We start from the raw sequence: 16931 nt of genomic DNA, 5'->3' as shown, positions 1-16931 counted from the left end.
TTACGTGCCCCTGTCCGCTCTTCGCCATTTGCATTGTGGAGGTTATCTTGCAACTCAATCGCAACAAATCACCGATTTTTTGTAATTAATACTACTTTTTCATTAAAATTGCGAAAATAATCATGGTAAGTTAAGACTTGTGACACTGATTCTTTGTTTTGTTGTAGAATTTACTTTGATTTGTACGTGTATGTGGAGAAATATTGAGTTGAAGCGTGACCTAGTTTTGCCAATTTGCCAAAATTCCGAAGATACGCATCCATGTCAACTTTAAATGATAAAACATCTCTGTTGCTATAGGAAATGTACACACATGTATGCGAGAATGCTAAGAAACAATATTACTTTCAAATTTTGTAAGTTAAGCTCCTTAAAATAGCCTAAGTGATGTTTAATTGTTTTTCATGTTTAGGCTTGTTACATATTTGGTCTTGTTTACTGTCTGGGACATCACCAGATCACTCTTCTCATCCATTTTATATTCTGTTTTATGTTATATTTTATTTTAAATCTGGGCATTTACATTATTATTGACATCAAATAAACAATGACATGGTTACTAATGTACTTACCCAAACTCACCCCTAGTGAAGCGTTGAGGGTGCGGTTGAGGGCTTCTAGGCCAGCTAACACGCCAATAAGGTGGCTCCACCGGCAGTGTGCTATGCCAGAAGTGACCATATGCTGCCAACCATACAGATACAGATACTCCTGAACAAAATTGTGATTAAAATTGTAACTGATATTATATTCACAAAAGATGTCTATTTCTTAATTAATAAATATCCTTTACATTTATTTAAATACTTGAATTTATTGACTATTCTGATTCTTTTTTTTTGACGAATTGATACCGCCACATTAAAAGGATATTTGCTTGTCAGATATACTGCATTTTCTGAAGAAAATTATGAATAACCTAGATCCTTAAAAAAAATATTTTCTTAGGAAATTTGGTTTTCAAACAATATGGAAAAGTTTTAAGTTTACATATAATTTTCACACTTGCCCAAATTTGTTTTGGTCATAATTTACTAAACAAAAAAGTTATTTTGGTATAGCCTAACACAAACATTCCCTCTTTTATAATTTTAAATTGATATTAGGTAATTATAGTAAAAACATATGTTATGTAAGTATCATATTGTTGATCGTAAAATGATAATTTATTTCTGCTAAAATTACCCATAATGTCTGCATTCTTGTACATGTATAATCCAGGGGTTGAAATTAGCACATTGTGTTCCAAGGCTTTTATGATGTTAAAATATCTTATATTTACTTAACAGGATTTGTTAAGTTTTAAGCCAAGTTGTATACTTGCATTCTTGCTTGTTCATTAAAATGTTTTTTGTTGCCTGACAATCTTTGTGTCATTCAATGAAAATGTATGTAGTTGATCTGACTGATATGAATTCAAGCTTGACTAAATTTATTATTAAAAACAGCTAAACAAATAGTTACAACAGCATTTAAAATCCTATATCAGATGTTGTTACAGGTGTATTCCAACCAAGTAAACCCTGTGACAAATAATGAAATAATCCAACTAGCACAGTGTCACAATGTCAGTGACAAAATGTTATTGTCTCAATAACAAAAGAAATACACTGGATTCCCATGCTAACTCTAGGATGTCATTAAAATTTCATTACCAGGGCAACAGAGGATTCGCTTACATTAAAAGATCTTTGCATCCATCAAACAGATGTGTGATTTATTATCAAAATGATGATAACCCTGTTCCCTTGAAGAAATTTTGGAAGTTAACTTTTTAAAAACACTCCTGCAAAATGAGCAATACACTCTCTTGTGTTTTCAGCATAAAGCTTGGGCCCTTTCCCCCTTGCATATTTAGCAGTAAACTCTGGCTCCTTGTGTTTTGGGCAATGGCTTTGATGAGAAAAACAGAAACTTTCAGAACTCCTAGCTTGTAAACTAAAGCTCAAGTATAATCAAGTGTCAAGTTATAATTTATTTTGCAATAATGTGTGTTTATATGATTCATTAATTAAAACCATTAAAATTCCTTTCACTTTTTACACTTATTTCAATATTTTCATGCTCATAAATCATTTAGAGTAACTGATGAGTGATATATATTTAGAAAATGGCGCCAACTTTTAGTCAAATAGGGTCATACTGGAAATGACAGAATCGATTCTGCTTCTGCTGTGATTATTTTTTTGCAGTGATATAGGTGTAAATGAGAGAAACAGTGAAAAGCATGTAACAAAGTCTTCACTAGGATAGTTTTAATCTTGTAACCAATTTCTGACAGGCATCATTCTTACTAGTATTTTTTCTTGTCCCCGACTTTGTGCAAGTGGATTATATTTATCCCCGATGTTGGGCAAGTTGGTTCTGCTTGTCCCAGATGTTGACCAAGTGGGTTCTGCTTGTCTCAAACGTTAGGCTAGTGGGTTCTACTTGTCCCAGGTGTTGGGGTAGTGGGTTCTACTTGTCCCAGATGTTGGGGTAGTGGGTTCTACTTGTCCCAGGTGTTGGGCTAGTGGGTTCTACTTGTCCCAGGTGTTGGGCTAGTGGGTTCTACTTGTCCCAGGTGTTGGGGTAGTGGGTTCTACTTGTCCCAGGTGTTGGGCTAGTGGGTTCTACTTGTCCCAGATGTTGGGGTAGTGGGTTCTACTTGTCCCAGGTGTTGGGCTAGTGGGTTCTACTTGTCCCAGGTGTTGGGCTAGTGGGTTCTACTTGTCCCAGGTGTTGGGGTAGTGGGTTCTACTTGTCCCAGGTGTTGGGCTAGTGGGTTCTACTTGTCCCAGGTGTTGGGGTAGTGGGTTCTACTTGTCCCAGGTGTTGGGCTAGTGGGTTCTACTTGTCCCAGGTGTTGGGCTAGTGGGTTCTACTTGTCCCAGGTGTTGGGGTAGTGGGTTCTACTTGTCCCAGGTGTTGGGGTAGTGGGTTCTACTTGTCCCAGGTGTTGGGGTAGTGGGTTCTACTTGTCCCAGATGTTAGGCTAGTGGGTTCTACTTGTCCCAGATGTTGGGCTAGTGGGTTCTACTTGTCCCAGATGTTGGGATAGTGGGTTCTACTTGTCCCAGATGTTGGGATAGTGGGTTCTACTTGTCCCAGATGTTGGGCTAGTGGGTTCTACTTGTCCCAGGTGTTGGGCTAGTGGGTTCTACTTGTCCCAGGTGTTGGGATAGTGGGTTCTACTTGTCCCAGGTGTTGGGATAGTGGGTTCTACTTGTCCCAGGTGTTGGGCTAGTGGGTTCTACTTGTCCCAGGTGTTGGGCTAGTGGGTTCTACTTGTCCCAGATGTTGGGCTAGTGGGTTCTACTTGTCCCAGATGTTGGGCTAGTGGGTTCTACTTGTCCCAGATGTTGGGCTAGTGGGTTCTACTTGTCCCAGATGTTGGGCTAGTGGGTTCTACTTGTCCCAGATGTTGGGCTAGTGGGTTCTACTTGTCCCAGATGTTGGGCTAGTGGGTTCTACTTGTCCCAGATGTTGGGCTAGTGGGTTCTACTTGTCCCAGATGTTGGGCTAGTGGGTTCTACTTGTCCCAGATGTTGGGCTAGTGGGTTCTTCTTGTCCCAGATGTTGGGCTAGTGGGTTCTACTTGTCCCAGATGTTGGGGTAGTGGGTTCTTCTTGTCTCAAACATTGGGGTAGTGTGTTCTACTTGTTCCAGATATTGGGCTAGTGGGTTTAGCTTGTCCCAGATGTTGGCCAAGTGGGTTCAATTGTCCCAGATGTTGGCCAAGTGGGTTCTGCTTGTCCCAGGCATTGGGCATGTTGGTTCTACTTGTCCCAGATGTTGGGCATGCAGGTTCTACTTGTCCCAGGCATTGGGCAAGTGGGTTCTTCTTGTCCATGATGTTGGGCAAGTGGGTTCTTCTTGTCCCTGATGTTGAGCAAATGGGTTATGTTGAAGACTGTTTTTTTGGATAGTTTTGGTTAAAGTTGTTGTAGAAACGTTTGTTTTATACAAGTTCAGGTCAAGAGAAATACAAGAATTTATATTTTTAACAGCACACATTGTACAGTGTGAGTGACTGTTATGAATATACATGCACATATTTCAACATACATGACTTTTTTTTTATTTCAGGAGCTTGGATAAGTGAGTGCCTTATCTGAACTAAGATCCCGAGTCTACTGCTGCTGTATTCTGTATAATAGGTAGGTGTTGTCCACAATACTTACTTTCAATCGTAGGATAAACTCCAGGTAATGCACTGGTCAAATGCTTCAAGCTCATTTTAAGCTTTGAATTTTATATAGCAGGGCTTCTCCTTTTAGTGTTAGAATGAGGCTTGTTCATACTGAAGTCAAAATTCACTGACTGGTATTGTCATAACCTTGGTGTAGCTGAGGGAGCGTTGTGGTTGTCATACTAAAACATGGCCATAATTTGAACACATTTAAGGATATTATATGAAACATAAAACACCTGTTTATCATAGCAATATTGTCTCATACATGTATGTACATGTAAGACCCATTCTGCCCGCTAAAATAGTAAAGATATGCCTCTTGATCTATAGAGGAAGACAGATCAGTGCTGGCATTCACTTAATGTGCTCAGTGCTCATTTTAATAGATTGCTTGATTACCGGTTTGTCTGTTTCTATGCATCCCACAGGTCAAATATTCTGACCCATTGCAGTTTGTAAAGTCCATTTATTTCCATTCTTGGGATGAATTATTTTTTCCCAAAATAAGTCGCAAATACTAATTATATGAATATTAATACAATGAACACTACAGGGACAAGCCAAGAAAATGTGTGTTTTAATATGTAGTTTAAAACTTAAGAGTTTTCTAAAGATGATTATTTTAGCACAATTCTCCTATTATGACAATAAAGTTCTTACAAATTGCCTTATAAAAAAATAAAATAAAAAAGCCTACCTACCCCAACTGTTTTTGAAAAGGATGTAACCTTAACCAAACCATTTTATTCTAATGTTTAATGGCACACGGTCAACATACACACAAAGTCTTGTTCAATAAAGCTTAATGATACTTTCCCTTAGAATCTGTTTTAAATAAGATACCACTGTGATATCCTTCCACGGAAAACCTGCACATCTAATTATAGTGATGAGCGCATTCTTGATAGGGAACCGAAATTACAACTTGCTGTAGATCCCTGGAACCCTTGATTTGTCGATAATTCTAGGAGTGTCTATGCACATTTTGGCAAATTTGGCATTGATACTTTGCGGAACCAATGAAACTGCTTCATTAATTATTCATGATTTCAAGATTTTCTTAGCCAAATTGCCCAGAGTTCACAATAAAGCTTAGCGTAGTAGTGTAGGTTATCTGACGATGCTATTCATTCAGCTTGCCTTTTCCCAAGTTGCCACATAGATACATCCTCATAAATATCTCTCTTTCAGCCTGCTTTTTCCCCCGATCTCCTTCATGCTTGAGCGAATCCACCCGCCTGTCGTGTTACCGTGTGTACAATGGTTGTCAAAACGACCTGCCAATGTCGGATGGACACATGGACCACCAGCGGCGCAAGAAACGCGAATATAGATGCGAGGACTGCGATAAAGTGCTGACCACATCCGAAGGGCTCAATATTCACCGTAGGCTACATACAGGTAAAGGAAATATGTAACGTGAAAGCACCCAAGATTTTTATTCAAAATAATGTCAGATTGACATACAATTAGAAACAAACACGTCTATAACCTCAGCACAAACTGTGATTCCTTAATTTTTACTTATTCAATGAATATACAAATGTAAAATTCTGTAGGAAAGGAATTGGCTTGGAATTCTATGTAATGGTGTACCATGTATTGATCACAGGCCGCTCATTAAATCTCCATTGACAATACCCACTGATGTATCAAGCCCAATGTATCCAGTGACAATACCCACTGATGTAACAAGCCCCATATATCCCGATTAAATCATTTCCAAGCTATTCCACTTGTTTGTGTGCAAAAAAACCCCTGCCCCTGGTCCTTGTTCTGCCCCTGATCTTACTCCTGGTCCTGGAACATTTCTGTTTTGTGAACTTTTCATTTGTATATGGTTTAAAGTGAAACCATGTGTTCATAATTATTAATTGTACCTTTAAAATCATTCTAAAGAAAATGGATGATACCTCGAATGAAATATTAAATTGATGTCATGCCATTTAATATTAAAATATTTTGTCAGTACCAAAGGCAATGAATCTTCCACCTCATAAATCCCTTGTTTATGCAATCCATTGTGATTGTTTTTCAGACAAATGATAGTTTGTATTCAAATAAAGTTACTAAATGGGATAATTAATAGGATAATTAATATTTTTACTGTGGAAATAAGCTTTTTTGTCAGCAGTAGTAAAATTGCAACAGACTGCACCATATTTCTTCCAGCATGGTATTATTTACTGCTCAACAAAATTTTAAATATTTCACTCCAGAATACTTCTTTTAACAGACCAACATGTTCAGATTTATAAAGAATAGAAATAAATAAAATATTACGGTATGCTGTTTTTAGGGCGCTTTGTTTTAGATATTTCTTTAAATAACTAAATTTTGAAGTGGATAAATAATTGATACAGTACACTTAAATGTCAGTGGATTTATATGAGTATGTTTGACTTGTGAGTTCATTCATAAAATAAGCAGACATTAATTTTATCATACTGAATTTTAGATCAGGAACCTTGAAATGTTGAAAATATTACTTCTTAGAGCGGTACATATGAGATTATATGTGTCTTCACAATTGTACTTACTTATATTGGTAACCTTTTTTAATTACATTTGTATGTTTCAGGAGAGAAGCCGTACGCCTGTGAAGTCTGTGGTCACGCCTTCAGTCGCAAGTGGAACTACACGTGTCACATAAAGGGCTGTCGCAAACGTGAACTGCAGAGACACGAGGCGCATGTTCATGACGTTGGATTTGACTCATCTGCGGCTCAACGCGCCTGGAAGGAGAACTTCCTAGCTTCACAGAGAGGATACGCTGAAGTTAACGGAGAGGCGGAGAATATTTCCGACTTCTCGGATAAGAATAATGTAGTGAACGAGACATCTGTCTCAGAAAATTTAACTCAGGAAAAAGTGTTGACTGGTGAGCCAGCAAGTAAGAGACCTTATAATAAGGCAAAGAAAGGATTGAAGTTGAGAACTGTTATTCAGTCTAGTGATATTCCACACACGGAGGATACCTCCTATTCTGAGATTGTGTCTCCCATTCCCTCGCCACCTGCTCAAGATGTAACCAAAGACTTGGTTTACATACCTCAAATCAACGCAAAGGAAACCATTTTGAAGACTGCGGAAACTTTGCAAAATTGTGTCATTTCCAATGCATTTACCTTCACAAGGCCAGGAATTTCACTGCCTGCCCAATCACCGGTTAAGTGTGACTCATTCACTGTTAGTCAGCCAGTCACGTTGTTGAAACCCACTGAAGAAAGCAAAACAATTGATGGTGATATATCTATTGAAACAAAACCAGTCACTTCGACAGTATCACAAATCATAGTTGTCAGCAGTGGAAAGCAACTGTTTACCTATGAAATACCAATTGCAAGCAAAGATTGCACGGAAATTAACAGTGAGGAAAATGTGACAGCAACGAATAAAGTAGAACCTGATGATAACATTCCAAATTTGTCAAAAGTGACCGAAGATAATGACTTAGAAAGGTTTGAAGAAATAGCTGCGAATGAAAAACTGTTTGATAGTTGTAGCTCTGTGGGCAGTATTTTTGATAAAGGTGATTTAGTTGACGATCACTACACTGTCGAAGGTATTGGTGCTATTTGTGAAAGCTTGGAGTCAGTTGATGACAGTATTGAAGCTATAAGTGAAAGACTTAATGCAGTGGACGATAATTTTGAAGCTCTGAATGATGAAAACTACAGACATATCAATGATGTTGATAACCTAACTGCTGCTAAAGAGAAACTTGTAAGTGTGGTCGGAGGGTTTGATGAAATAGATGGTGATATTCCTAGTGCTGTAAATGACACTGAAAAAACGCAACACAGTGACAGTGAATTTGCAGATTCTGTTGTGAAGATTAATCATGTGTTTGTGAATGAGAAATTTTTAAATGAAGAGAGCAGCATTAATGACCCAGTGAATGTTCCTTCATGTATGACACTTAGAAACAGGGGAAACAAGTCTTTTAAGAAACTTAATAAAATAAGAAAGGATATATTGAATGGCAGCTTTGTCCGTGATGCTGAAGTGAACGAAGAAGTTTTTGTTAAAGAAAAAAACACCTGTTAGGACTGCAAGATGTGAAAATAAGGAAATAATTTTAATCAAAGAACTTGTTGAAGAAAGAAGAAGAAAGAAAGAAAGGAAACTAGAAAATACCTATGCTGATTGTCAGTCAGTTGAAAGTGATTTTGACAGATTTGTTGTTGGTTCGGATATTTCTGTGAAATATAGACAACCAAGAAAAATAGTGCAGCAGAAATCTGTGCCTGATACTGGTTTTGAATGCAAAGTATGTGGAAAGATTCTGACCACTCCATATGGATTGACTAATCATTTAATGGTACATGAGGGACAAAAACCATTTATATGCAAAGTGTGTAATCATGCATTTACAAAACAGTGGAATTTGAAAACTCATTTGCAGAATAGGCATAAAATTGAACCAACGAAGGCAGATTTGGAACCTACGTTTCCGGTAAAATACCCATGTAATGGTTCTCGGAAAAGGCGAGCTAAAAAAATTGAAGAAGCGAGTGAAACAAATTCTTCTAGCCAGGAATGTGACTCAGATGGATTAAGCTTGTCCGATGGTAGTGCTTATTTAAAAAAAGCTAAAGTTGATGAGTTTCACTTTAAGACATTACATGATAAATCAGTGAAAGATAGTAACAGAAATTACCAAAGTTTTGAAGTTTTCAATATTTCTGTGCCAGATAAGGTCGAAAAAGAAGAGGTTGTTGTAAGTGACACAGCAAGAAGGTTTGCAAACGAGGACTTAATTGCTCAATATTTGCAAGGCTCATGTAATGATATTGAAATAGAAAATTCTTTGAATGGTTCTGAAGGAAATATTTTTGACCTTAATGAAGACGATTTCTTAGAAATCAAACTGATAGAAACAGATGTAGATTTGGAGACTATGGTCAATAAAGGTTCAGTGATTGCACAAGAGTCTAATGTAAATGATAACATATCTGTAATAAACACTATGGCAAATGAAAATGACTTAGCCTTTGAAAGAGGTGAAACTGAAGCTGGCGAGAGTGTTGTGAAGGTTAATGGCATTATTGAGCAGATAAATGCCGAGCAGGATGTTAAGCAAGTGGCAAATCACGATGAAGTGTCTCAAGTGCGTGCAGTTGCTGATGAAAATGGCTCAAGAGTTGACTTGAATCACATGGAGGCTGGTGGTAACAAAGCCAATGGTGCCTCGCTCAGTGAAGCACAAGCAGGTTTAAATGAAAATGCTACAGATGAAGTCACACATGGTGTATACAATGTAGCAAGTGAACAAGGTATTGAACCAAGTAATGTAGCTGGCGAGCAAACTAATGGAACTGTTGAACAAAGTGTTGACAATGAGTGTGGAGATGTCATAACTGATGAACACAAACCTGTTGGGGTTGATAATGAAGGTGACAGAGCATTACCAGTCGCAGGTGTCAGTGCTAGTGCTTCACAGTCTGAAGGTAGTTTGAGTAACCTTGACAAGATTATTAACAGTGTAGCCTCAGGTGAGGCGGAGGTTACCATGAAGGATCGAACTCTGGCGGGTAGTCAGGAATTCATGTCTTCCAATGATCACCTCAATGATCTCAGTTCATCAAGCCAACCCAACCCCTTTCAGCGCAACAGGAGCCCGGGGCAGGCCTACTACCCCGGGGCTAACCTGCCTCCCCCACCCCCATATCAGCCCAACCCTACCAGTCAGCCGTACCCCTACCCTGGGGCTCAGAATCCGAACCTAGCAGGAGCACAAGGAAAGCACCATGGTATGCATGAATCTGGAAACTACCCTGGTCCACCTCTCCCCATGCCAGGATATTCAATACCAAGCCCGGGCTCATACAGAGCACAAGCCCCTTACCCGCCTGGCAACATGTATCCCGGAAACCTGCCTCCCTACTCTCATCCGCAAGCTTTCCCCCAGGGTGGTGAGAATGCTGAATTGGACTTGAGTGGAAAAGATGGGAAGACTTTGTGTGAATGTCCAGTGTGTGGGAAGAAATTGACTAGCAAGAATACACTGGAGACTCACATGAGAACCCACACTGGGGAAAAACCATTTGAATGTTCTTTTTGTAAGAAAACATTCGCTTTCAAGAGCAACTGTACCCGCCACATGTTGACACATACTCAGACCAAGCAGCAGAAGAGCCTGGGAGGTGAAGAAATGGAGGAGAATGTGGCAGAAGCGTACCCAGAGGGAGAAGAAGAAGTGGAACCAATGTCAGGGATTCCGGGGCAGATCCAAGGCAATGTGAACATTCCACCAAACTCAAGCTCCACACAGATCACAGGCCATGCTGGCCAGATGCAGAGTCAGTCTGCAATGTTACCTCCTATGCATACTCTATTCACATCAGGGCCTAACAATGTGCCTTCTCATCAAAATCAAAATCAGATTTACAGTGAGAGCCCTACGAGTGAAGTGCCTCCAAATCTGACACCGGAAATGAGCCCACGGCCTAACCCAGCTGCAAGCCCGTTCAGTGAATACCCTCCAAATCACCCTGGCTTTTACCAGAACCAACAACCCATGTATGACCAATTTCACCCAGGTATGGCGCCACAGCAGCAATACGGCAACCCCTACCAGCAAAACCAAACATCTATGCAAGATTTACCTCAATATGGGGTCTACCCAGGCCAGGGTTACATGCCTGGGGATCCCAACCATATGCAAGGGCATCCACAACAAGGACAAGCACCCAGCTTGTCAGCCCAATCACCTTTATCCGAATACAACACTGACGCGGTCCTGAAGCATAAGAAGTCTAAGGAGTTTCAGGGGGAGAGAAAACACCCTACCAAGTATTGCGATATCTGCAAGAAGTCTTTTTCTGCCAGCTACTATACCAACCATATGAAGATGCATAAAGGCACAAGTCCCCATGTATGCAATGTGTGTAACCAAGTCTTCTCGCAGAAGTTCAGCCTAACTCGACACATTGAGAACATTCACAAGAGCAAGAATGGAGAGGGACAACAGAAACCGGCATCAATACCAAGCACCCCTACTGAAGGGTACACATCCAACCCTCTTGGTACAGCCCCTGTCCCAGGAGCATTGGATCCTAACCAGCATGGCGATAGAGCAATGCCTCAGGTACAAGGCAATGCAGAAATTAAAGAGCATCAGGAGTTTACCTCACCTGGGCCTTCCCACACCCCTGGTGCTGAAGGGAACTCTAGGGTCACTAATCCTTCACATTCGAAACAAGGTGGCGCTCCAAGCACTGTGTCAGGCCAGGGTGATTCTGGAAACACTGACGTGAATCATGCAGTCCATTTGGCCTACCAGAAATTTCTACAACACAACGGTGACTGGTCAGCTTTAACCCCTGATGAGCATAATGAGCTACGACAGTATATGGAAAAGATTGCAAGTGCTCATAGCCAGCAGGCTGCTTTAGTTGGCAGATCACAAAACTCTGCATCAGTCCCAGCATCCCACAGCTCACATCCACAGTCTGGTCCGCCGTCTCAGGGCCACCCAGCCAATCAACCTCCTTCTGATCACCCAAAAGCCCTGCAGCGCCCAGGGTTTAGCCAGCAAATGTCAATAGAAGAGACTGAACCAGTTGAAAGCTTATACCCAGGGGAGAAGGGCAAAGCTGTTCATGTTTGCAACATATGTAACAAGACCTACTCGTCGTCAGCGACTCTAAAGGCTCATCACAGACTGCACACCGGTGAGAAACCTTTTGTCTGTCAGTTTTGCAACAAGTCCTTTACCTTCAAGGGTAACATGAAACAGCACATTGTAAAGCACCACAAGGAAGCTGCCGAGGCTGGAGGCATGTCATTGAACCTATCAGAAACTTCAAATGACGGTGTCCCTACTGGTTTGAAAACACCAAAGAAAGAAAAGAAGTCACCAATAACTGCTAGTCCAAAAATGGCTTTTGGCCAGGGAGGAAGCATCAATCCCTATGAACTACCATCTCAGGCATACAAAGGATACACAAACCAACCTCTGCCAACCATGTTTCCCATAAAGTCTGAGCCACCAGAATTTGCTAGTATGGCTAGTATGAAGCCTTCCATGTATAACTACCAAAGTGCCTCTCCACACAGCAGCATGTCGGGCACTCCGCCCAGGTTATACCCCACCCCACCACCACAGGCTTACAGTGGCAGCCCTGTGAAAACAATACCAGGGTATGGCCCACTCAACCATGGTCCAGGATTCTATGCTGGCTTCCAAGAAAAGCCTCCTATGCCACAGGGCTTTCCCCATGCTTTAAACCCTCTGCATATGCCAGGCCAGTCACCTGTGGTCAAGTCTGAGTTTCCTCCCACTGTTTCGAGCCATGGTGAGCTTCATCATGATTCTGAGGGTCTACCAGCAAACATTGCCAACGATCTGCTAGGTATGCAACAAGAAGGACTGGGAGTTGCAGATTGGGCGGGAGAATCATTTCCAGGACCGACTGCTTTCTCTGGCGACAAAGCTGTTGTGGAGCAAGATTCCAGTCTAGGTGCATTAGAGAGCAGCGTTACTCCGTTCAATGCCTCTGAGCCATTACCAGCAACAAGCACACCACATGCATACCTTCCTCACCTGGGCAGCATGGCTTCCAACCAGCAGACATCAGATAAGCCTACAACAACTCTTGCAGGATCTACTGCAGCCCAACTAACAACATCTGCTTCTCTGCCTGGAATTGGTGCAATGGTCAGTGGCTTGGTCCCTAATGATCAGCTGCAAGCCTCTGAAGTAAATGTTGGCCAATCAGGACGCAGTAACCAATTGATGCCAGGTATCAATACACTTACAAGTCCAAACAGCCAGTCACAGCTTTCTGACCAATCAAGTCAGCCTCCATGTCAGTTGGAACTTGAGGAAGCTAATTCCTCCGGAGCTTTTGCTCTGTCCTCACCTCCAAGCAATTGCTCAGCCAACAGTGGTCTACTGTCACCTCAGACCCCTTCAAGCTCAAAAGGCTCAAATCCACTCACATCCCCAAAGAACACTAAAGTCACGGTGTGTCCCATCTGTAACAAGGAACTTGCCTACTCCAGTTCCCTCGCCACTCATATGCGAGTCCACACAGGAGAGAAGCCTTTTGAATGTGCCCTGTGTAAGAAATCATTTGCTCAGAGAAGTAACTTGAACACACACACAAAATCATGCAGAAAGAAGTATGAGAAAGAAGATCCAGCAGCTCTTGCTGCTGCTGGGTTATCAGGAAGCCAGGACAGTCTACCACAGACACCTGATCAAACAGAATTACCAGGTTTTCCACAAATGCATGGCTTATCAGACAGTAATCAGTCGGGCCCAATGCCAACTCAATCCAGCGCAAGCACTGAAGTGTCTTCCAACTATGAGATGGCGATGGATCTTTCCCAGCATCGTCCTGGAAGCATGTATCCGTCTGGGCAGGGTTTTCCAGGCTATGAACAGATGACTGACCCTGGTATACATCAGGGCATGCCCGTGGACTACAGCAGATACCCTAACCCCATCTTCCAGCAGCCGCCTGCCAGTCATGGAGGCATTATGGACCCATCCCTGCAACAGCCTTACCAGGGACCTTACCCATTACAAGCTTACAGCTCAAGTGAAGTTTCGCCAGCGTTAAATTCACCACAACCTCTCCCATCAATCCCATCTAGCCTGCCTTCAACGACCTCAACTAGTTCAGGAAACATTCTGCCAAACTTCTTCAGTGTGTTTTCTAACAGAAGTGATCCTTCCAGCCTTCAACTCTCTGAAGACCCCTTGTTTGACACAAAGCCTCAGGACATGTCCACACAGCCAGCTGCCCCTATTGTGTCAAAAATGAAAGAAGAACCCAAGTCAGCACTTGCTAATGAGCACACCATTCCTGTTATGGGTCACATTAATGAAGCGAGTACGATCTCCATGCATCCAGCCCCTCCAAGGGAACCCTCTCCAGATCCGTCACCATCCAAGCCTAAACTTGACCCTACAAAGAAACGATCATCGTCAAGGACCATGTCAGAAGAGGAAAAGGTTGCTCAGCGGACTTGCCCGGAATGCAAAAAGGTATTGTCCTGCCTGGCGGGGTTACGGCATCATATGAGGATACACACTGGTGAAAAGCCGTATCGATGTGGCCTGTGCAACAAGAGGTTCTCTCAGAAGTGTAACACCCACACCCATATCAAATCTTGCTTCAAACAGCGTCAGGTGAAAGGCATTATTCCTGAACACCTTACGGGGAAGCCAGAGCCAGAGCTGTATGCTGTGTTGACTATAGAGGAGGCGGATCCAAACTTTAATCCAAAAGAATTTAAGATAAAGTATGGGATGGAGGTAACAGATCAGCAGTATGAAGGAAAGGAGGGAGATGGAGATTCGGCATCGGGAGTCGATATTGTCAGTCGGAGTTCGTCGGGGAAAAGTGGGGGTAAGAGTAATACCGAGTTGGTCAAGGAGGCCCTGCTGGGGATCATTGATGAGAGGAAAGAGGCCCAAGATGGTGAAGTAGGAAATAATCAGTCGAGGTCGATGTCTCCAGATTTAAGTGATAAAAAAGATGATGTGGATGGAGAGACGCCGGAGAAATTGAAAAAATTAAAGAAAGTTTACAAAAAGTATGGAATTGATGGAGGATATAAGGCGAGAAAATGCTCCGAATGTGACACAGAAATTACTGGTACCCCAAGTTCTATGCTTAATCATATCAGAACGCATACAAAGGAGAAACCATACCTTTGTAATTACTGCTGCAGGCCGTTTTCTATGAAATTCTCACTTAACCGGCACATTCTTGCAATTCATGGGGAAAATAGGCATGAAAGAAAAGGTGTTGATGATTCTGAGAAAAATGGGAAAAGAAAGATGAGTTTGACTGACGAATCCAGTCAAGATACCATACCAGATGCAAAGTATACAAAGTTCAGTGAAGATATTGTTAAAGTGGAAAAAGAAGAGGATATGAATGACTTAGATAAAAGTAAAATAAACTCATCAATGGATGAAAGTAAAAGTTTAGAAAGTGCTGTTCAGAGTGTTATAGAGAATGTAAAAGCTGAAATAAATTCCGAAAAAAGTGATCTCAGTAAAGATAAAGATGCAAATGACAAAAACATGAGTATAGGTGGTGAGAATGATGATGATGATAAGGTAGGTGTTGGGGATAAAAGCAGTGGTGGTAAAAACAAGAAAAATATGGTAATTGTTGATGAAGCCCAAGTGGCTGCAATGGACATAGTTAAACGTGGATTAAAACATTGTGAATTCTGTAAACGTGATTTTGCCCGTCCACAGTTACTCTTAACACATATGCGTCAGCATACTGGTGCAGAGAAGCCATTTAAGTGTGTAATGTGTAGTAAGACATTTGCGTACAAGGCGAGCTTGAAAAATCATTTTGAGAAGCACAAGGCAGAGATGTACCGGTGTACAGTGTGCGAGGAGCTTTACACGACAGAAACAGAGCTTGCTGAGCACTCTGTCAGCCATTCATGGGAGGATTGTCCTGATCTTGACGCATTGTAGCATACATAACTTACATCTAGGGGGTTTGACGCAATATGTTAAGCCTTTATATTTCATGTACTTATTAGAGCTTTTTTATTTTGATTTTTGTAATTGTACTTCTTTTATTTGTTGCTTTTCTTGATTGATAACTTTTTGATTGAATGAAATTTGCATTGCTTTCAAACTGTTGATTTTGATTAAGAATTTTTTGATTGAATGAAATAAGAAATGAATTCAAAGTGTTGAAATTTGTTAGATTTATTTTTCTTCAATATTGATTCAATTGCCAAACTGTCTTCCCTTACGTTTTTATACCGATGTTTAAAATGTCAGTGTCATTATTACATATAAAGGTTTAATTATTCATTACAATACTATTATTTTAAAGTAGCGACAGTATGATAGATGGAATCCTAGTTTTAATACCAATCCAATAATCATTGTCATCACTAAATATTGTGCAGTGATGCTATACATGGAAAGTAAACAGATTTATTAAAAGAAAATGAATGTAATGGAAAACACCTATATTTTGAAATTATGGATTTTAGCTCTGATTTTGTTTTTTGATGAAGATTTTTATGCAGTGGTGAAATATCTTAAGATGGACTTGTAACTGTACATGGAGGATGTAAGATACATTGAATTAGTTTAATTTTAGAAGGTTCATTTTAAGTATGGGTCAATATTAAGTACCGTACATGTGATTTTGTGCATGATTTAAATGTTTAGGAGTAAAAATACACACAAATTGGTCAATGGTCAGTGTGAATTTGGCTTGTAGCTCAAGTATGCAGTTTTATGGTACCAGTAAACATTTTAGCTGTTTTTTAACAACTATATGTAGTAAGGTTTTTGTGTTGCTGAAATATTAATTTACTTAATTAATTTGGAGAGGCGTTGTAAACATGTTTATGACACAATGATACAAATGGTATTTAGGGCATTTTTTTCCAACTAACATATTTGTAGAAATGTAGCTGAAATAGATAAGTACTACAGTACAGGGGGTACATGAATGTTATTTTTAGTTTTAAAACTTGTAATATAAATCTTAACTTGCATAATAACAGTGGATACTTTATATTGGGTATCCGATACATTAAGATAGGGCCAAGTCATGAAATAAACCCAATTTTACTGTACGATACACTAGGAAAGATAATATACTAGGAAATATAAGGTAATATGCTAGTTAAGATAAAACGCTGGGACAGATAAGATAATATTCTAGGAAATATAAGATATTAAGCTAGGACAGATAAGATAATATTCTAGGACAGATAAGATAAAAAGCTAGGACAGATAAGATAA

The 16931-nt window shown here is 40.4% G+C and overlaps 1 protein-coding gene across 1 annotated transcript; it reads left to right on the top strand.

Moving 5' to 3' along the window:
- Positions 1-27: 27 nt before the first annotated feature.
- Positions 28-16931, top strand: LOC128205354 (uncharacterized). Its single transcript, XM_052906928.1, is given in 5 exon segments — positions 28-125; positions 4069-4139; positions 5366-5575; positions 6756-8209; positions 8211-16931. Coding segments are annotated over 3 exon segments (8997 nt in total). The 5' UTR covers positions 28-125; positions 4069-4139; positions 5366-5457; the 3' UTR covers positions 15636-16931.

This window comes from Mya arenaria, chromosome 10 (assembly GCF_026914265.1).
Source record: "Mya arenaria isolate MELC-2E11 chromosome 10, ASM2691426v1".
Taxonomy (NCBI): Eukaryota; Metazoa; Mollusca; class Bivalvia; order Myida; family Myidae; genus Mya; species Mya arenaria.
The sequence above is the reverse complement of the archived record's forward strand: the minus strand, read 5'-3'. Positions and strand labels throughout refer to the sequence as shown.